Below are 19,472 nucleotides of genomic sequence, written 5' to 3'. Positions count from 1 at the left end.
TCATCAAGTGGAAGTCGCGTTCAAATTTCTTTGAGCAAGTCCTCGAGTTCATCGTAACGTCACAGCGATCCACGCCGCACGCCTAACCAGAGTTCCTACACTCTACGTTGCGCCTATCGATTATGTCTGACGACGAAGGAGGATATGAAGCTGGGGATGGCGGCGGGTGAGTCCTTTGTTATGAGGGTCATCAAGACACCAGCATCCTCCACGAACAGACATTGACTTGATGCCTCACAGCACCCCACCCTACGCTTACGATGACGAGCCCGACTACGATCCAGATGAGCCAATGGATCCAGTGGAGCCTGAAGAAGGGAACAATGACCTTGATGACCCCGCTGGCGTAGCTCAAGATGTAGTAGAGGTGGTTGAGTCGGGAGACCCATCAGCTGCAGCAAATAGAATCAAAGGCGGAAAGGCACCAAAAGACAAGAAAATCCCTTCTGATCAACGGACCACTACACCATACATGACCAAGTATGAAAGGGCGAGAATCCTGGGCACAAGAGCGCTGCAGATTAGGTGGGTTAAGAATGACTACTTTGGGAAGCTATTGGTGAAAGATTAGGATGATTTGCTGACTTCCGCCTACCGTTAGCATGAACGCGCCAGTCCTAGTTGATCTTGAAGGAGAGACGGATCCGCTCCAAATCGCGATCAAAGAACTGAGGGAAAAGAAGATACCCCTTATTGTCAGGCGGTACCTGCCTGATGGCTAGTATGTAATTCCCAAGAGCCCTTGACAGATAAATATCTGACACGATAACAGCTATGAGGATTGGACTTGCGAAGAGCTGTTGCAGTAAGGCATGGGCAGGTTGATACATTTTCACATACCCAAGGCGCTGGATTGGCGTATAAAAATGGCGTTTGGAGTGAGAGAAGGGAGGTGGATTTTTCGTCCAATGTAAATGAATAGCAAAGAGTGTTCAATCTATTGTCTGCTGTTGTCCCTACGTAGACTGAAATAGATCGGGTTTTTGTTACAATCTCTTGGTAACTACCGCAACATGCCGCGTTTTCTCCGGTTTGAGGGATCGCAATGCCGAACATTGAGTAGGCCAAGTGTGGGGTAATCGAGGGGTCCGCAGGCCGTAACGTCATCCCTAACAAATAAACATTTTAAAGCTTATAAACAATCCTCCCCCTTTCTCACATCAGTCCCAATTCACATCTCAAAATATCCCTTACCAAAAGAAACCATCATAGAAAATGTCTTTCAAAACCACCGCAACAATTGCCAACTTCGGCGGGAAGCTCCTGAAGCTGACCCATGAGGCGAAAACCACCAGCTGCGAAATGGCACTGAACCTGTATCTGCCCCCGCAAGCAGCAAAGGCGGGAGCTAAAGTGCCAGTTTTAATCTACCTCTCCGGATTGACATGCACGGGGGACAATTGTGCAGAGAAGGGATTCTTCCAATACGCGGCGGGCCAGAAGGGTATTGCGGTGGTCTACCCCGATACATCACCTCGTATGTCCACCCCACTTTCTATACATCCCCAATCGACGGAAACACAAAGGACATTTGTTAACAGTAGCAAAATACAGGCGGCCTGAAGATCGAAGGCCAAGATGACTCTTACGATTTTGGCTCCGGCGCCGGCTTCTACGTCAACGCAACGCAAGGGCCATGGAAAGACAACTACCACATGGAGTCCTACATAACCTCCGAACTCCCCAAAGCGCTCTTCTCCTCCTTCCCCGAACTCGACAGCTCCCGCGTCTCCATCACAGGCCACAGCATGGGCGGCCACGGCGCCCTCACCCTGTTCCTGAAAAATCCCGGCATGTATAAGAGCGTGAGTGCATTTGCGCCGATTACCAACCCAAGCAAATGCCCATGGGGCGAGAAGGCGTTTAAGGGGTATTTGGGGGAGGATACGAACGAGTGGAAGAAGCATGATGCGACGGAGTTGATTAAGGGGTGGAAGGGAGGATTTGATTGCTTGATTGACGTGGTGAGTTGTCAAATTTCTGTACTTTGCTGCTTTCCCCTTATTCGGAGACGAGGAGATAGAGAGCTGGGCGTGCTAATCATCTGTGATATGTAGGGAACGGGTGATAATTTTTACAAACAAGGGCAGCTTCTTCCCGAGAACTTCAGCGAAGCAGCCAAGGCTTCGGGGAACGATAAGGGACTTGTGTTGCGGTACCAGGACGTAAGTTACTTGTTCTGCCCCTATGCTACCCATTGTTATGGCCCGGGCTAACTCAGGGTATGATATAAGGGATACGATCACTCATATTATTTCATCTCGACATTTGCAACAGACCATGTCAACCACGCTGCAAAGTATCTGTTAGGATAGTAGGTCTCTATCCTGGTTTTGCTCGCCATTACAGAGCAACGCAAAAGAAGGGCTTCGCTAATTAGGATAGAAGCGAGAGGAACACAAAAGGAAAATTATAGTTAGAATCAGATGATGATGTTTATTTAATCATGTCATAGGGCATCCCCTGGCACACATAAATCATAATGCCTATCTCATTTCTCGTGACTATAGAACCTCGGCCAAGCATAGTAATGCTCGTTAGCGGGTATATATGCATTCCATTTCGACTCATGGCTTTGTTGCGCAGCAACGTCGGAATGCTTATCCATCATGTGCTCATAATATCGTCTTGTAGTTTGACCCTCTCGGGTTCCCTCAAGCTCCTTCGGTCCGTAGCTGTTTTCTCATCGGTATCTTTCTCTGAAAATCGATGGCCAAAGCAAGATTTAGCTGATTCTCCTGTCAACCATCATCCCGGGCACATCATCCATGCCATTCTTCTCCCCCATCTTGCTCCTCATCTCGGCTTCTGCCTCCCTTTTAATTCTGAAGTAGGCCAATTTCTCAAATCGGCTGAGGGATTTCCACCAATGTCGTCCAGCTTCATGTTCACTGATCCGTTCCAGGAGATCAACAACTTTTATCCGGGTATCCTTGTCTTTGTGGAAGAGACCCAGAGCTATATAGAAGAGGCCGGCGTGTGATTCCGGCGCGACAGTGAGGAGTTGACATATTTCGTCGTAGGAGTGTGCATACTTTGAGAGAGCAACATAGATCTCTCGACTTGCAGCTGGAGTCAATTTAGTCATTCGGAGGCGGTCATGTAAATGATGCAGGTCTAAACTCTTCAAAGGTCGGAAGGTGTAAAGCTGGGCAAGATCCTACTCATCGTCAGCGATAATTAATCCACACTTTATGAGCAGCAACATACCTGTTTGTAGCTGAAATAGCTTCTTGTACTTCTCCAGCCCTCGATCCGACTCACGCCCGCTGCCATTTCTTTTAAGCGCGACATGTCATCGCCCCAGACATATCCATGTCCACTAATACTTCCATTACTAGAGTCCACCTCGTCCACTCCAATATACAGGGCACTTGCTCCGTACACGCTTTCCTCAAATGCAGCCGAAATCCTCGTGAATTTAATTATCCACTCCCTCCACTTGGATCTAATAACGGCTTCTCCGTGGCGTGCGGCAACGCTGCGAAGCACGTCACTCATGAAGGCTTGCTCTCCTGTTGGATCGCCTGAAACTGGAATATTTGAGAGTGCTGCGTTGGCCGCATTGGCATACGCCGGATTCTGCTGCATGAAATTTGCAAGACCTTCCGTAAGTGGAGCTGGCTCGATCCGAGTGCTAATTTTCATCCGACCAGAAGGCAAATCACAAAGGACATCCCACCACTCGGGATGATTCTCGAATGTCGGGTTTGTGACACCAGCAATAAACCCCGGGACCTTCAAAAGATCATCAATTTTACTCAGGTCGGTATACGGGAATGCGTGTCGAGTAAAGCCTCGTAGAATGCCTCCTGACGCCAATGCACAGGCGGCAAGAACAGCTTCCGCAACCTCACCCGAAGGACGGTTATGACCAAGAAATATAATACGTTTTTGTGTCAGTAGGGCGTTGGCCAAGACGATAATAGGGTGCGTATTCGGCCCACTCGTAGTGAGATGCGAGTGAAGAGTAAATGGTTGAGGGGACTTCGCATGTGGTTCGGAGAATGTTTGGATAAGTTTGATGAGCGAGAAGTCGCCCACGGTTTCAGGACTTATCGCAACGGGTACTTTGATAGGTATAGGAATCCCGTTATACATGACCCTGGTCTCAAACTCGTGGGTATCACGAGGGACGGAATACTGCGAATGGGCCATGATGTGTGCCTTGGTTCCATTTCGCGTGAGATCTGGACGCCTCTGTGGGCTCTCGGCCAACCCTATGATATCTGCAGGGGCTTCACCCCTATCTTCGGCCATCCGCATTTGGATCATTTGCTCGAACTTCTCGACGAAGAGGTCTTTGTTTTCGCTAGTTTGGAGAAGATATCGTTCGAGGAGACTTAATCTGGGCATTAGCGAGAGATCCATGGTATTCACGGCATCGTAGAGCGACGAGAGTGTTTCCGGTACAGGGGACTTGAAGTATTCCTCGAGAGCTAATAATAATAAGGGCTGGGTCTATGTTAGCATGTGGCAGAGATATATTGAAGATGGGACGGACTTTATATATATGTAAAAAAGGATGCCGCGTGCATATTGCCATGGCCTTCACCACCGCTCCTCGTTTGGCGGTCTTGTCTTGCTTCGTGTTCACAAGATTCAGCACATAAATCAACGGAGGGCCTTCCCCTCCCTCGGGCTCGCTTTCGTCCGAATCCTCCGCTGTAGTATCTCCATCCAGCTCAGCATCTTCCGCATCTTGCGCGGAGTCCGCATCCCCAGGACCCAGCCGGCCTGCAGCACGGTCTTTCCGTCTCTGGCGTCTACGCCGCCGTTCCTCCTTCTCCTCTGCTTCCTCCTCTTCCTGGCTAGTATCCTTATGTAGAAAAAATATGGTCCAATCTTGGTTCCGCACATGTGCTTGGTCTGGCAACATCAACTCTGCAAGCATATGCTCGTCTCCCGTGATTGCAACAGGGAATTGATGTTCCATAACCGGGCCTTTGTCAATATCGAACGAGGCTACCAGTATGTACTCGACATGGTTTTCCGTGTCGCCGCGCGGGTACTGTGACCGCAATTTCCTCCGCGAGTGGGCATCTGGGTTGTATTTTCGCGGAGCAGAGAGTGAGGAATGCTGGGACGATGGAGCGCTCGAAGGCGTCTTGGAATTGGAGTTCGGATCGGAGGTGCGATTGGTGTCGATCGCGTGGGGTTGGGGATTAGGGGATCTCGAGGGTCTTCTGGAATGGGGCGACATGGTCGAGAGCGATCTGGAGGATGGGAATGAGGAGAGAGATGTTCGGCGATTGAGAGCAGCGGCACTGCCATTGGAACTTGAGGTTGCGGTTGTGTCGGTGGTGCCCGTGGTCCCTCTAGTAGTCGGGCGCTGCATCGCCTGTGTTTTCAATGCTTGTTTGGTTGCTTTGGTCTTGTGGTAGATCGGTGCATAGGGAATCGAGGAAGCCATCCCAGCGATCCTCTCCTATCCTATCCTATCGAACCGTATCCTATCGTATCCGGCGGACGGACTTTGCTGTCTGGGTTCTCAGGCGTCGGAACGTGCTCCACCAGCGCAGGGCAGGGTTCGCTGACAAGCATTGATAGACGATCCGTGCATCAGAGGAGCAATGAGCCTAGATTAATTCGCCGCGGTGAGGAAGGTCAATCTATCTGGATTGATGGCGAAGCAGTAGCGGAAGCAGAGGCACAAGGGGTTTGCAAAGGGATAGCGGTATGTGTGTGATACGGTACGCGCGAGGATGGGAGAGGGGGAAGAGCATGGTGCACCGGTATGTATATATGTATGTGGATGATATGGCTACCTAAAAAGGGGACTTGGCCCGTAGGCAGGAGGCTGGACACTGGACACTGGACACTGGAGTAGACTGGAGAGACTGGAGTGTATCAGCGGACGGGGCGCGTCCTCTAGGCTCTTCGTACCGCGTACCTGGCGCCCTTAACCCAAGTGATATAACCCTAATAACTCTGTGGAATTTGGGGGTTTTTTTGGCGCTGGCTGCACTAGATTCAGGGGTTTCTCGGCGTAACGCCAATGGCGCTTTCTATTGGCGAGTCAATGGCCGCGGCACGTGGTTGACATATCGTGGCTTGTGCACGTGACTTGGTTTCAGCCTTGCCTCGCTTGCTCATTCTGCCCCTGACCCCCTGTTCGCTCGGTTACTCTGCCATTTGTTTACATTGCGTTCTACCGCCGTACAGCAGGGTCTATTTACTTAATCGACATCTACAGCGTCACCAGCAGCACACAACCACAACCACAACCACAACTACGACGATAACCGTAACAAATTTACGCTGGCAGGATCGCTGAGCAGCTACGCTCTTGCTCGAGCTTGATATCCCTGCAAAGGTTCTTGTACGGCGGTCACAAACACAATCCCAGACCCTCCAAAACAGCCAGGCCACAAAACAACCATGGTATGTCTCCATCGCGACTCCTCCGCCGGACAGGCTTCTAACGCTAACAACATATAAGTCGGCAGCAACCACTTACAAACCTTCTCCACTTTCTTATGGCTCCCCACGAGCGTCTCCGTTTCGCCGGGCTGGGAGCCCTGCTTCTCCTTCTCCCCTCCGACAGTCAACACCAAATCCATCGCCCACAAAAATGGCCACAGCCACAGCGACAACGTCAACCACCACACCCTCCAAACTAGCACAAATATCCACGCCAACTAGCACCACAGATGCAGATACCTGGACGCCCCGAGGTCTCGCATCGCCACAGAGGAGAGAAAGAGAGCCGTCACCGACACCCATAAGAGGCGCAAGTAGTCCCGGTTTTGGAGGAATGCTCACGAGCAGGAACACCGCAGATAGTAGTGCCCTTTCAAAGCTGCAACCAGCGCAGGTGCGGGAACTGAGAGAAGGTTTTCAGATCTTGGACCGGGATAGCGATGGTCAGGTTGGGCGGGAGGATGTTGCGGATATGCTAACGCAATTGGGTAAGATTCCCCTCGTCAGAGTTGATATTTACAGTGTTCTGACTATTTGAAATAGGTCTGCCGGCGAACTCCTCAGATATCACAGCCTTCTTTCCTCCATCCACGCCCCAGACTATTACCCTCCCGACTTTCCTAAATTCCCTTGCCGGTCTGCTAGCTTCGCTTTCCCCATCACCAGAGCTCCTCTCCGCATTTTCGGCATTCGATGAAGATGATAGTGGACAGATTGATCTTGCTGAGCTTCGAGATGCGCTCTTACATACTGCGCCAGAGCCAGGCGAGCAACCGCTTACAGAAAGGGAAATCGATAGGGTTATGAGTGGTTTTACCGGGAGACGAGCGTTTGGAAAGCACTCTGGTGGTGGAATGGGTAAGAGAGGAGAGGTATTTAAGTACCATGAGTTTGTTTCGGGTGTTACCGGGGGCTCAAGCGTAGATGGGAAAGGAGATGTTGAGAGGGAGGAATAGAGGTTTGGAATAGGGGAAGACTGAATACTCTGTAATAAGGGTTTGTGGTTATTGGTGTAATTATATATGGAAGGGGGAACGAATATTGATGACCAGGGAGAAAGGATGGGACTGGGTTGATGAAATAGGTATGTATGGGCCGGCGTTGCAGGTTTTAGGATGAATTCATCATTAGTTGTTCAAATATTGATCCGACTCATCATACACGCTGGTCGTCGAGCTTGCGCTAGAAAGTTGCAGGGTCTCCAGAATAACTCAGATGGAATGCCATACTTAGAATCACTTTTTATAGTGGCACTCAACATCTATATCAGTCACTCGGGAGTTAATTGTCTTCAGTGTTTTTGGAAATGTACAGGGACCACTCCTATGTCCAAACCCTTCCCATTGAATTTTAATTTTTATATACCAAAAGTCTTTAAGTTATTCTGTCATGAATCCATAATCATCATCAGACCGTATCATCTTATCGTGAAGTCATCGCCTCATAAGTCTTAAGCCAGAAATAAGAAACGAAAATAAAACAAAACAGACCAATCTTCCCCAAGCTCAACCTTCAACCTTCACAACCTAGCTACTCACTCACTCTTCTTCGTATCCCACGTGCTCGCCTTACTCATCGTCCTCCTCCTCATCGCCGCCATAATAACCTTCTCCATTGCCTCACTCCCCCTCTCCAAATCTCGATCCTGGCGCTCATACTTCAACTCGGTCCTCCGCTCCCAAAAGAACCAGCCAGCGACAATCATAATAGTAATAGGAATGGTGAAGGCCCAGTAAATCCAGAACTGCCCGCTGAGGACAGGATCCGCGTCGCTCTGGAAATTGAAGAATGTCATGCTGAAGACGGAGGCGAGGTAGGCGCCAGGGAGGAAGATGGCGCCGAGGAGGGAGATAGTTTTCATTGCCGCTGAATCGCGTTTGCTGGCGTGAGCAAGTTTGCGCTGTTCGCCGGCCATCTTGAAGTTGAGTTTGGATTCTTTTTGGGCGATGATGTTGTATAGCTAGAATTTGCATTAGCATTTATTTGTTGAGTAGAACCATCATAAAAGGAGGGAGGGATGTGGGTAGCCTTACAGCACTCCTTTGAATGTCTAGGCGCTGCAGCGTTGTGAAGGCATAACTGTCAAGGCCTTGTAACTTCACTCTGTAGAAGTCCAGCCGGGCAAGCATGCTAGCTTGTAACTTTCGCATATCTCCCTCCATCCTACCCTCCGGTAGCTTCTCCCAAAACCGCTCCATCGCTTTTTCGATCCCCTCCAGGATCTGCAGGTACGCTATCGGCCTCTTCCATAAAACCTGCGAATGGCACTCTACTAAATCTCGATTCACGGCATCTAGATCCACGACACCATCGTCTACATACCCTTCTTTCTCCTCTATCTCACTGCGCATACTCACGGCGTGCTCGAGTCGTCGAAGCCAGTCACGTGCATCTCGCTGCTTGATGTCCGTCTTGAAGGAAACGTCGTGGCTGAAGATAATGGTAGGGAGAAGCATTGGGTGGCCAATCTGTAGCCCGCAGGCCTTTAAGTGCTTGATGCATTCTACGATATCGGAACTAGCAGTTCCTTTGCAGAAGCCGGTTGTGATGGCGTTATTGATATCGTGCGAGAGCAGCAGCTCCCAGCCTCGAGTGAGCCCTTTTTTCCGAACATCGCTTTTGCGGAAGATGATTTCTGTGGCGGTGTTAGAACGATTACGGTAAGTTAAAAGGGTTGGGGTATGGATATACGTAGGTGGGGGTTTTGTTCATCTTGGTCCCAGGCAGCCCAGAAGAATGGCCCTACGGCGCTTGTGCTTTCAATAGCTCGATACGGAAGATCTAGAGCCTCAACCATAGATTTATATTCATTGGCTTTGAGACTGATAACATGTGGGGCAAACGTGTCCGGATTCTTTGCATTTTTCTGGAGGCTGGAAGAGAATGAGCCAGTCAGCTACTTCCTCAAACCTCAAAATTTCGTCTTACGAACATCAATCGTAAGCCCGCTATTTGGGTGACTCCTTGCGGTAGCGTTGGAGGGGCGAAAGCTCCCTATGAGAACTGCATTAGCATCTCTAGACAAAGGTATATCCATTGTGAGACAATAGTTACCCTTCGATGCAGATAATTATCGAACTCGTCCGCTGTCAATGGATGCTCCTCAACAGAATTATATTGCGAATCCTAAACGATTCAATTAGCCTGCTTTCCACCATAACAATCCCCATAACCCTACTCACCGAATATGAGAAGATCTCAAGATACGTCGTCGCCTCCTGCACATTTTTACAGCGATCGACATTTGCCGTAAACAGATAATCGTCCATGGCTCCCCACCGACAGACCTCTCAACTTAACGGATGCTGCTGTAATGCAATTGAACCAACCTAGAAAATGATCGCAAAAGCTACACAAATTGATATGGCACGCTCATGGCGCAAAAATAACCCAATAGTGAGGGGAAAGGAAGAAGGAGCCGCAACTTTTATGTCGGCGCCGCCTCGCATATGCAACCTTGTTGCGAAGTGAGCACTAGAGAGCTATCCGGACGTACTACGTACAGTAGGTACTACTCGAATACGTCCGCAACTCGGTCTGGAATCTCGATCGCTATCGCCATCACCAGCCACCCCAAATATGCGTTTTCCTGGTGTGCTAAAGCTGCGCGGCTTGCATGTTGACAGGGTTTGTTATTGGTAGCATGTACGGGGTAAGATATGATCTGCAAAAAACAATTGTTCCGTAAGGAATTGAGACATTTGAATATCCGGAGTGTCAGGAACTGGTCCACACGCGGGTTGCGGCCTTCAGCATTGAATCAATTGATATCGTTTTGGCGATGTTGGCATTTGGTTGGGGATAACTAGTCGAGTTACGAGCCGGGGTAGTTTCTGCATAAAGACGGGTTGGCCGTGTAATCTCCAATTTGCAGTCAAAATTAACGCTTCTTTCATTTGAACTATCCAAACTATCCCACCCTTATATACTCGGTACAACCAAAGTTATGACGATAAACTCCTTCCGCTGTGCTGTTAAAAGAAATACTCCCCCTTATAACCTAACTCGTCCTTCCTGTCTTCCAAACCAACGCGTAATGTTACTCTCGCTCTGCCTGGGTTCGGATGCACCGTCACCATCGCCGCCCATCCATTTGGGCCGCTTGAATCCATCTCCAACGTTCTGAAGCCAATTCGGCGTCTGTACAGTTTCAAAGGTATTCCTTACCCGGTGACCGAAGGCTTCAAAGAAGTTCTCGTCTTCGGGCTCCGCGGGTGGACGTTGGGAATCGCGTCCTGGCCTTGATGCCGATGGCTGACCCAACGCACGCTGTCTCTCGGCTGGTGGAACAGAGACAGTAGGCGCAGTCCTATTATTCGGATTATTCGGAACGTGCGAACGTCGGTCTGCAGCGCCGTGTCCAAGACGGCCCAGTGAAGAATGACCCTGTAGCTCTCGTTCTATCAAATCTCTGCCTTCACGCCAGGAACCAGTCCCATAGCCGCTTTCATTCTCCTCATCCTCGTCATCTATTACACCTCCGAACCCAACACAATTCTTCACTTTCCCATAGAGATTGAAAAGTGTGGCACATACCGGGATCAATATAAAGGTTGGAAACAGCCAATCGAACCATGTCCCGATACGGGTTAGTGTGATATACTTCCCAAGAAATTCGAAGAAAACCGTCTTGGTGTAGATCTCAGGCAAAAGGAATGTCATAAAGTTGAAAGACAAAGGCACAGAGAGCTTCGCAACTTGCATGGCATACCACATTGCGCTCTCACCGTGTGTATTGCGCCTTACAAGTGCACGACCTCGCCACACCTTGACTTCAGTAAGGGACGTGAGGGCCGCGGCACACATGTACAGTATCCAACATGAAGTAATAACTTGGCCGGCAAAACCAATCTGGCCCCGCTCGCTTTCTTGGTGGTGGGCTACCGTGACCGCGATTATGGAGAAAAAAGGGTTGATAGATTTGATGACCTCGGACCAGATAATGCAGAAAGAGGCCAATGAGAAAAAGACTCCGAAGAATATCTGCATATAAGGCACAAGGTAGTATTTGTAGAGGTAACGAGTATATGGCGTCAAGATGGTGAACCGGTCGAAGACCGAAGAGTGCGGTGATACCTCACCAATTTCGATGCGTTTCGAAGCAGCGGAGTCCAAGATAGCCTGGGTGTCCGTGGAGGCCTGTAATATACGGTCCCATTCATCAAGATATCGTGCCCGGCTATGCCGAGCTCGGTCAAGTTGTCGGCTGAGATCCGCCAAATATCTTTCCGTGACAACGTTTGGCACGTTGATCACTGGAGCAGACAGTCGCCGAGTCAAAGTACGGGGCCGCGACTCTGGAAGGTGGGAATCCTCAGCGAGCTCCTCAATCCAATCCCTAAAGTCATTTGCAGACCCAGTCTTTCTATGCGACAGTTCTGCAACTTGCGCCTCCAAGTCTTCCGGGGCTTGAATTGCATCTTCCATCTTCTCGTGAACTTTTGCTGCCTTGGCTTGAATTCGTTTTAATCTTCCACTGATACTCGCATTCCGGAACAAGCTTCGAGGTATCGCGACAAGGCCATGGCCCATCAAGTATATGGCTAACACCAATCCCCAACAATACGCTAGAGCCATGACCAAGCCTTTCAGGGAAGTAGGCGATGCACCATAAGATATAAAGAAGTATATCATCCCGAGAAAGCCGGCCCCGAATATGAGGGCCTGATACTGGGCATTGGCGCGGAGGGAATAGAGGAGCCGGCCCCTAGGATCTCGGTATCCGGCATCGGCATATTCTTCGAGTATGGGAAGGATAAACCTGCACATAAGTTAGCATTCTATTTCATTACACCATTGAAGGTGCCGAAGGGAATTGTACCAAGTTAGCCCGAACGTAAGCCAATAGCTTATGCGCCATGATACCAGCAGAACCCGATCAGGTAACCATATGCCCCTGCTCCCAGTATCGGGATCCCTAGAACTAGACGCAAGATCTATAGGCACAAGGAGTATAATACTCGCTGGTATGCCGAGGGCAAAGAAGATCGGCACCGTAAGGTATGCTGGTGTCGTGCGCAATGGAAGATAATAGCGGAGGATCAGGAGGACCACTAGAGATATCACCAGCAATGCGACGACAGAGAAAGCCTCTGAGCCGACGGACGATGGTGACCCGCTCATAACGAATGTAAGTATTTCGAATATCCCATAGCACCGGAAGGTCGAATGTGTAATCGAAGGATATAATAATGTTGCTGTCCGGGTAGTTGTAGTTTGTTTGCGGATCGTTCTGTACCTCGAGCTTACGCAGTGCTTGCCGGATGACGGATGTTGTGATAACCTCACCCCACCCCGGTCGATATGCGCACCTACCTGCCCGCCGCCGGTGAGCTGCAACGCCTTACAAGGCACCCATGCCTCACAGGGCGGTCAAGAAAAAGATGTTTGCGAGGTTTGCACTCACTTTCACCGCGCGAACCTAAGTCCGAAAGCAGCATCATGGCTAACCTCAGCTACGATTCCTCCTCTTCCTCCACTCCTCACCCCTCTGATTTTCCATCAGATCAAGCAGAGCTCCTACGAGATCTTGCCTTCCATGGCTACGGCGATGCTGGGTCCAATGGACCTGGACCTGAACACGCAAATGGTGAAGCTTCTTCTAGCTTGGTTGAGTATATGGCATCTCTCAATGCTTACGCCACTGCAGGCCACTCGAACGGCTTTGAAAACATGGAAGACTCAATCGCGTTACTTGAGAGCCTTGCAAATTTTGATCAAGGATCGTCGAATGTTGACCATTTGACCCCACCCGTTTCGAACGATCACTTTGCGAGTCTTTTACAAGCTGCTGCAACTGCTGGAGGCCAGGAGGCAGCGCGGCAAGACAGTAACCAAAGGCCAAAATCACCGAAGGACGATGCCTCTACCTTCTTTAAACGAACATTTCCTCCGCCTACGCAGACCACCGGGAAGCGTAAGCGGGCTGAAGCTCAGCCTTCTCGAACGCTTGGTTTTCTCCTACCCACTAAGCGGCAAAAAACTCTAGAACGTGAGGCTACCGAGCGGGAATTGGAAAACGAGCGCGATATATGGGGCCCTGACGATATTGGCGACGAGGATGATGATGAAGATGAAGATGAGTCAACGGCGCCCAGATATGAACGTCCAGCATCTGCTACGGCAGATGCCAGGGCGTTGGGGGTTCATTCTGCAGCTGCGCTATTCCGACGGCCATCTGCAGCTTCTAAGAAATATACGCGTAAGTTCCCTATCACTGTGGCATCTTTCGTAGCTAACTATTTTATAGGCCCGCCAATGTCGAAACTATTTACTTCCCTCCATATAGGCCCCGAGCAGTTCCTTCACTTGCAAGCCGCCGCCAAAGCATATATGTTGGACGAGAAGTACCCTGAACGAAGTGAATGCGTTGGAAGCAAGTCAAAAGGCGATACGGATATGGTTAAACTAAACCTTTTTGGCTGCGTCGAAGCGTTTCTGGAAGATGAAGGATGGGGCGAACGCTGCTTCGGACCGAATTCCGTTGGTGCAAAAGAGAGAAAGTTAAAATGGCCTCAAATGAAGAATAAGTAAGTAACTATTTTCACTGCCGATGATGCATTGTCGCTATGTGGCTACGGAATATTCCCCAGGTTTTCCCATTTACATCTTAGGCACCTGTGGCTCTGCCAAACCACTCGGAAGAAATCCATATTTCTCAAGTAACTGAGATCTATCTTAAGTTCTGAATTGGCGCTTAGTCTTTACAGGGCAAGAAATTCTAGATGTATCATGTACTGACTATGACTAGAATCATCTCGCTCGTCACACCCCTTTTACGCCGTATGGTGACGAATGAGAGACAACGGCAGTACGCCATTTCAACCCGGAAATCCAAGCGCAAATCTCCGGCAAAGATCCCATCCGAAAACCCTCAATCAAATGGACAGCCTACTCGGTCTTGTTCCCCATCTCCGTATTCCGATATCGATCCAAAGCTCAATCAATATCATTACAATCCTGACGCACGATTCTCGACGGATGCTACGCAAGCCCAAGCTTCATCTCAAAATAGTGTAGAGCCTGAAGGTTTGCCGTCTTCAACAGATAAAGAGGCCTCCATCACGTATCAAATCAACATACTAAAGGATAACCGCCGAATCAAACCGAAGGTGACTTTGACTCCTGCCACGTGCCCAGGATTTCCCAGTTTTGTTCAACACATCTACAACCTGTTAGATGATGGGAAGCTGATTCCGAACACTATCAAGGCTCTAGGTCCTGATGGACAAGTTGACGTTGAAGACGAAGAGAGTTGGGTAGAGCTCGTCGATTTGGTCAAGGGGCAGGAATGGATGGATGGACAGGTCAAGATTATCGTGGAGCTCGACGATGATGAATCTTAGCATCGGAGGTAACCTGACAAGCGCTGCTCTTCTACTCTAGAAGTCCCACTGTTATCAGGTTCCTGTGGCTTTAGCTATGGTTATGCCATATTTCTACAGCTGTTCGCTATATCCCTTTCACTAACGTTAGTTTATGAAAGGGGATCGAGAGGATAAAATAGATCCCCCCCCTTTAGAGTTTTGGCGATGAAGTAATACTTCTCGACCAATCCCGAGCTCCAATCCATCTGTCCTATAAACCTCTACTGTTCCTCTCGTACTCATATCTCATTACTTTAACTGATTTCACCCGCTGCACTTCTTCAAAACCGCAACAACTAACCACCTTTTCCTAGTCGTCACATCCTCATGCCCCCTATCAGGAACCCATTCCCTCTCCTCCCCCTCCGCATTTCTCTCCCATATCCTCACCGTCTCCAACCCGTCCTTCCTCAACGCCTCCTCCTCGAAAAACCCCCTCATCTTCTCCCTCCCAGTATGAAATCCCGCAACCACCCACGCCCTCCCCTCCGCACCCTTTAAAAACCACGCAATACTCCTCCGCAAATTCTCATGCTGCCACGGCATCCACAAACAATCCGCAACCAGTATCCTCCCAAAGGTACCCTTCTCCCTCTTCGCAAATCCCCCATCCAGCGCGCCAGCACTCTCATCAAGTACGCCCCATTCATGGCCCTGCACACAGATATCCCCCACGACCACGTCCTTGTTTGCTTCCCGCTCCAGTATATTCCTCCTGACATTCACCCTAATGTTCTCCAACACCTCCGGCGCAGGGTAATCGCTCACCACGCACCTAGTCGCGCCCATCAGACAGGCCATAATCCCAGATAACCCCGTTCCAGCTCCAACCTCAAGAACATCCTCACCCCGTAGCCCCCATTCGTCTGCATTCCCTTCCTCCATCAACTCCGCCAGCAGCACCGAGGAGTTCCATAAGAAGTGGCTGAAAAGCCGCCGATGCTCGCCGCCCTGCGGATCAGCGAGCGTGAGCGTCAGCGGACCGAAGGCTGGCGACGCATAATTTATCGGGGTGAGGTGATCGCCGTGTTGATTTGTTATGTCGTCTGGGAAGATTACGCCGAGCGAGGACGAGAGAATATCTTCCGGTGTTGGGGAGTCGCCGGTTTGCGGGACGTGGATTTTGTCTGTTAACATCGTGAGAGCGATATTTAATCGATAAGATTGATGTATATTGGTTGCGTTGACGATGCCAAGATGAGTCAAGCTTTTTGGTGTCGCTATTCCATGTCGATGTTTTTCTTGTTGTTGCAGAAATGTCACACGCGCCTCCTCCGTAGTGGGGCAGAGAACGGCAGTATTGTACTGGAGATTAAATGATGCCGGAGATTTACCGATTCACCGCCAAAATAAATAGGACCCTGTTCCTGAGTCCGGTCTCGGGTGCTAACGCCAATTTTCTTTCACCGAGGCAGAGTGAAGACGTTGAAGATTTTCAAGAGACATATCTCATTTCTTTGATAATTATATTTACTAATACCACATACAGATGTGCCCACCCAATGCAGAGCTAAAGTCTCTGATACGGAACGACCGGCCAGCAGCCGAAAACTCAATCAAGCCGTCATGATAGATCGAACACGAGAGAGGAAATATAACAAAAAACATAAAAAGCAGAACGCTCGGGAACGTCCTCCGCCCTATGTGACCCCATACGTCTGATGCATGCATGCCCCATATTTGAATGCGAAACCAAAGATGCTTTTTTTATCTTGGTGGTATCTTTCCTTAGCCCAATATCCGCTGCGCCTAGAAAAATAAAACACGATTGCCAAAATCATATATCCAGAATAAATGCGAGCAAGAAAGGTATCTTCATAAAACATATCTCATAAGCGCCGACGTTGAGTGGGGTGTGCTGGGCTTATAGCTCCTGCTTAACCTCCATCAGCTTCTCCAGATCCATACCAGTGAGATCGTCGGCGATCCACGGACCCTTCTCTTGTTCCGTGGAGTTGTGGAAGGCTTCCGCACGTCGCATGGTTTGGACATCCAGGTCCGTGACGTAGGCCTTCTCGTTGTTGAGCTTCATGCGGACCTCGTAGTCCGTGCCGAGCATCATGTCATCTTTCCAGAGACGACGAGGGCCGTCGAAAACACACAGGACGCGCTTCTTCAGCTTCATCTGTGAAGATGGGCATCCCCAGGATGATGGGTAGTCCTTGCGCTTTTTCCGGCCTTTAGTGTTCAGGGTCACGCCTCCTTTAGAGTGTGTGAGGCCCCGCGACTTTTGCACACCGTTGACGGGATTTCGGTTTACCCGTCCTTTGCGAGAAGCCTTCGATCGCAGAGTAAAGTCGTCATCATTCTCATCCTCGTAATCGTCATCATCCTCCTCATCTGCCGAGTAAACATTGGTGGTGGTCGCCGGCAGTTGGTTGTTGCGGAGTGTTTCATGCACCTCTGGGTCTTGCTCAACCTCGGCGAGCCGAGCGGCGTTGACGGCCTCCGATGGCTCTTCCTGTTGCACAATTCGGAGGACACAATCATCAAGATGCTCGTAGAAATCTTGCGCGTTGCCAAATGTCGCTGAGCAAGTGGAGCACTTGCCGGTAGCATCGGGCGCATATCCGGAGAGCTTCTTGCCGTTGTTGATGCTGCTTGAAGTCTTCTTGCGACTGTTGGGAGGTGTCTGCTCAACAGCGTGGACCGAAGTAAGATGTCGTTTGAACACATCCGCGCGATTAAAAGACTTCTCTGCAGCAGAGCCTGACCCGGGGCAGAAACCGCACACCATCGTTCCTTTGTAGTGGGTCAATGTGTGACGGTTCTTATCGTATTTTCTCGCGAAACCTTTGATATGGTAATCGCAAGTTTGGATCGGACACTTTTCGGGCCGTTCATTTTGATGGGTCAACATGTGAGCCTTGAGGTCCTTGAATATTCTTCCACAGTCGGGGTACGTGCAGCGACCCTTGACCTTCGACTCCTCGCTGCTATCCGGGCTGCTGCAGGATGGGTGTGATACCAAGGATGGCCGGCGGGGTGGAGGATATGGATATCCGTAAGGAGCGTTCAAATAGGGAGATTGGCTGCCTTGTTTGATGGGTCTCGGACTCCGTGACATATGCGATAGAGAAGGAGAGGCGGGATAGGTTGGTGGTTGGTAGGCGTCATGAGACTGTGCCACGGATGTCGGACGAGCGGTGTATTGCGGGTGGAGGATGGATGGGTCTGAGGAGTGAAACATTAGCCAGTTGCTCTTCATAGTCGAATTTGCAAGATAAGACGTAACAGGCAAGATCGGCAGAGGAAACGAACAAGATGGTTCAAGCGGAGGTACAAAATTTCCACTAGATTGAGAAAAGAAAAGAGATTGATGGCCAGTTGGGAACAATTGAGGCGATGTCGGTGATATGGTAGAAGCAGCAGGTGATCGGGGATCTTGAGGCTGGCCAGCAGAACTCGAAATGGAGACACGAGAGGTAGCAAATGGCCGAGAAGGCCGCCGAAAAGTAGAAGATGTTGGGGCCACAGAAACAGGAGATGAAAAACAATTATCATTGAAACTGCTGCTTGTGGCACTGATGCGCGAAGCCTCTGGTTTTAAAGTGACGGTTGAATCCGCGGATCTTGGAGATGGAGCAGAAGTAGACATGGAGGAAGAAGGCATGGGATTTGACGCGGCCGAACCCGGCTGACAGGAAACAGAGCTAGAGATATCTTGACACTCACCAACGAAACCGTTTGGTTTGACGAGGTTCAAGCTCGAATCGAAGTCTTCCATACCTGAATGAGCGACGGTGTACTCGTTGCCATGAGTATAACCATCATATCCCACGATCGATGGACTGAATCCGAGACCAAGTGGACCCCATTCTGGACCGGGAGCGATATGCCCGTGGATAGAGTGTGGTGAGGCTGCTGCAGAGGAGGTGGCCGAGGGCCCGGAGGCAGTAGAATAGTTGGATGGAGCTCCTCTGAGCTCGGGAGATTCGAGGCCATATTGGGGCGCCTCAGTCGTGTACATCGCGCCGTTAAAGTCCGCGTTGCCTGAGAACACTTCCTGGGGCCGTGGGTATGGGTATGAGGAATTGTTCTCGAGGTTGAAATTCTGGACGCCGAATTGGAAGGATTGAGGGGAGAACATGTTTTGCGGGTCGGGATATAACGCGAAATCGGGCTCCTCGTTTTCCATGTGGTTCATCATGTTGTAAGCGGGTTTTGCGAGTGAAACCATGTCTGCGGGTTTAAAAGGCGGTGATAGCTTGTGGTTGTCTGGATAGAAGCCACTATCGCCGACTAGATGCACGTGTTAGACAGCATTCTAAATCAAATTTGCTCTTGGTGTTTGGTTGGCGTACCTTTGTAGTTTAAGGAGCTCCAGGACGGGAGAGGAGTGCTGAGGGACGCCTGCCGGGACTTGGTGATAGTGGGTTGGGTCGACTTATATCAAGGGAGGGTTGGGGTCGTCGACGTTGTTAGTACTAAACACCGGATGCTAGAAGCTTGGTGCTTTGGTTGGCTCAGGTGTTGTTGAAGGTTGACCGTTATGATCTGAGACAGGAAATCAAAACACAGAGCGGGCGGGCATATATAAGACGGACGGTGAGATGTTGATCGGGAAAAAGTTAAGGTTGGGTTGGGTCGACGGAGTAAGATTAGGTGCAATGCGGTCAGACTAAGGGACGGGTGGCCGATACCTTGTTGTTGCCAAGGTGCAGATCTGGAAGGCTTCAATAA

The 19,472-nt window shown here is 50.0% G+C and overlaps 9 protein-coding genes across 9 annotated transcripts; 4 read left to right on the top strand and 5 right to left on the bottom strand.

Moving 5' to 3' along the window:
• Positions 1–122: 122 nt before the first annotated feature.
• On the top strand, positions 123–809 carry BP5553_00524 (putative subunit common to RNA polymerases I; the record flags this gene model as incomplete). Its single annotated transcript, XM_032009147.1, has 4 exons — positions 123–166; positions 241–525; positions 602–721; positions 773–809. The coding sequence occupies 4 exons, from the start codon at positions 123–125 to the stop codon at positions 807–809; spliced, it is 486 nt and encodes a 161-aa protein (XP_031873201.1).
• A 406-nt stretch (positions 810–1,215) lies between these two features.
• Positions 1,216–2,233, top strand: BP5553_00523 (S-formylglutathione hydrolase; the record flags this gene model as incomplete). The annotated part of the gene is made up of 4 exons (XM_032009146.1): positions 1,216–1,477; positions 1,555–1,964; positions 2,058–2,165; positions 2,222–2,233. 4 exons carry the CDS (start codon positions 1,216–1,218, stop codon positions 2,231–2,233), a joined length of 792 nt encoding a protein of 263 aa, XP_031873200.1.
• A 492-nt stretch (positions 2,234–2,725) lies between these two features.
• Positions 2,726–5,413, bottom strand: BP5553_00522 (Uncharacterized protein; the record flags this gene model as incomplete). The annotated part of the gene is made up of 3 exons (XM_032009145.1): positions 2,726–3,160; positions 3,211–4,455; positions 4,556–5,413. The coding sequence occupies 3 exons, from the start codon at positions 5,411–5,413 to the stop codon at positions 2,726–2,728; spliced, it is 2,538 nt and encodes an 845-aa protein (XP_031873199.1).
• Positions 5,414–6,381: 968 nt separating this feature from the next.
• On the top strand, positions 6,382–7,379 carry BP5553_00521 (EF-hand protein; the record flags this gene model as incomplete). The annotated part of the gene is made up of 3 exons (XM_032009144.1): positions 6,382–6,384; positions 6,443–6,911; positions 6,967–7,379. 3 exons carry the CDS (start codon positions 6,382–6,384, stop codon positions 7,377–7,379), a joined length of 885 nt encoding a protein of 294 aa, XP_031873198.1.
• A 578-nt stretch (positions 7,380–7,957) lies between these two features.
• BP5553_00520 (Uncharacterized protein) lies at positions 7,958–9,692 on the bottom strand (the record flags this gene model as incomplete). Its single annotated transcript, XM_032009143.1, has 8 exons — positions 7,958–8,383; positions 8,457–8,526; positions 8,591–8,716; positions 8,746–9,058; positions 9,115–9,296; positions 9,356–9,417; positions 9,478–9,549; positions 9,606–9,692. 8 exons carry the CDS (start codon positions 9,690–9,692, stop codon positions 7,958–7,960), a joined length of 1,338 nt encoding a protein of 445 aa, XP_031873197.1.
• A 724-nt stretch (positions 9,693–10,416) lies between these two features.
• BP5553_00519 (uncharacterized protein) lies at positions 10,417–12,546 on the bottom strand (the record flags this gene model as incomplete). The annotated part of the gene is made up of 2 exons (XM_032009142.1): positions 10,417–12,184; positions 12,245–12,546. 2 exons carry the CDS (start codon positions 12,544–12,546, stop codon positions 10,417–10,419), a joined length of 2,070 nt encoding a protein of 689 aa, XP_031873196.1.
• Positions 12,547–12,864: 318 nt separating this feature from the next.
• BP5553_00518 (uncharacterized protein) lies at positions 12,865–14,768 on the top strand (the record flags this gene model as incomplete). The annotated part of the gene is made up of 3 exons (XM_032009141.1): positions 12,865–13,624; positions 13,673–13,952; positions 14,174–14,768. 3 exons carry the CDS (start codon positions 12,865–12,867, stop codon positions 14,766–14,768), a joined length of 1,635 nt encoding a protein of 544 aa, XP_031873195.1.
• A 285-nt stretch (positions 14,769–15,053) lies between these two features.
• Positions 15,054–15,926, bottom strand: BP5553_00517 (putative NNT1 putative nicotinamide N-methyltransferase; the record flags this gene model as incomplete). The annotated part of the gene is made up of 1 exon (XM_032009140.1): positions 15,054–15,926. One exon carries the CDS (start codon positions 15,924–15,926, stop codon positions 15,054–15,056), a length of 873 nt encoding a protein of 290 aa, XP_031873194.1.
• A 727-nt stretch (positions 15,927–16,653) lies between these two features.
• BP5553_00516 (C2H2 and C2HC zinc finger) lies at positions 16,654–18,969 on the bottom strand (the record flags this gene model as incomplete). The annotated part of the gene is made up of 1 exon (XM_032009139.1): positions 16,654–18,969. The coding sequence occupies one exon, from the start codon at positions 18,967–18,969 to the stop codon at positions 16,654–16,656; it is 2,316 nt and encodes a 771-aa protein (XP_031873193.1).
• Between the last annotated feature and the right edge of the window lie 503 nt (positions 18,970–19,472).

Source organism: Venustampulla echinocandica (genome assembly GCF_003357145.1).
Source record: "Venustampulla echinocandica strain BP 5553 chromosome Unknown scaffold_0, whole genome shotgun sequence".
NCBI lineage: Eukaryota > Fungi > Ascomycota > Leotiomycetes > Helotiales > Pleuroascaceae > Venustampulla > Venustampulla echinocandica.
The sequence above is the reverse complement of the archived record's forward strand: the minus strand, read 5'-3'. Positions and strand labels throughout refer to the sequence as shown.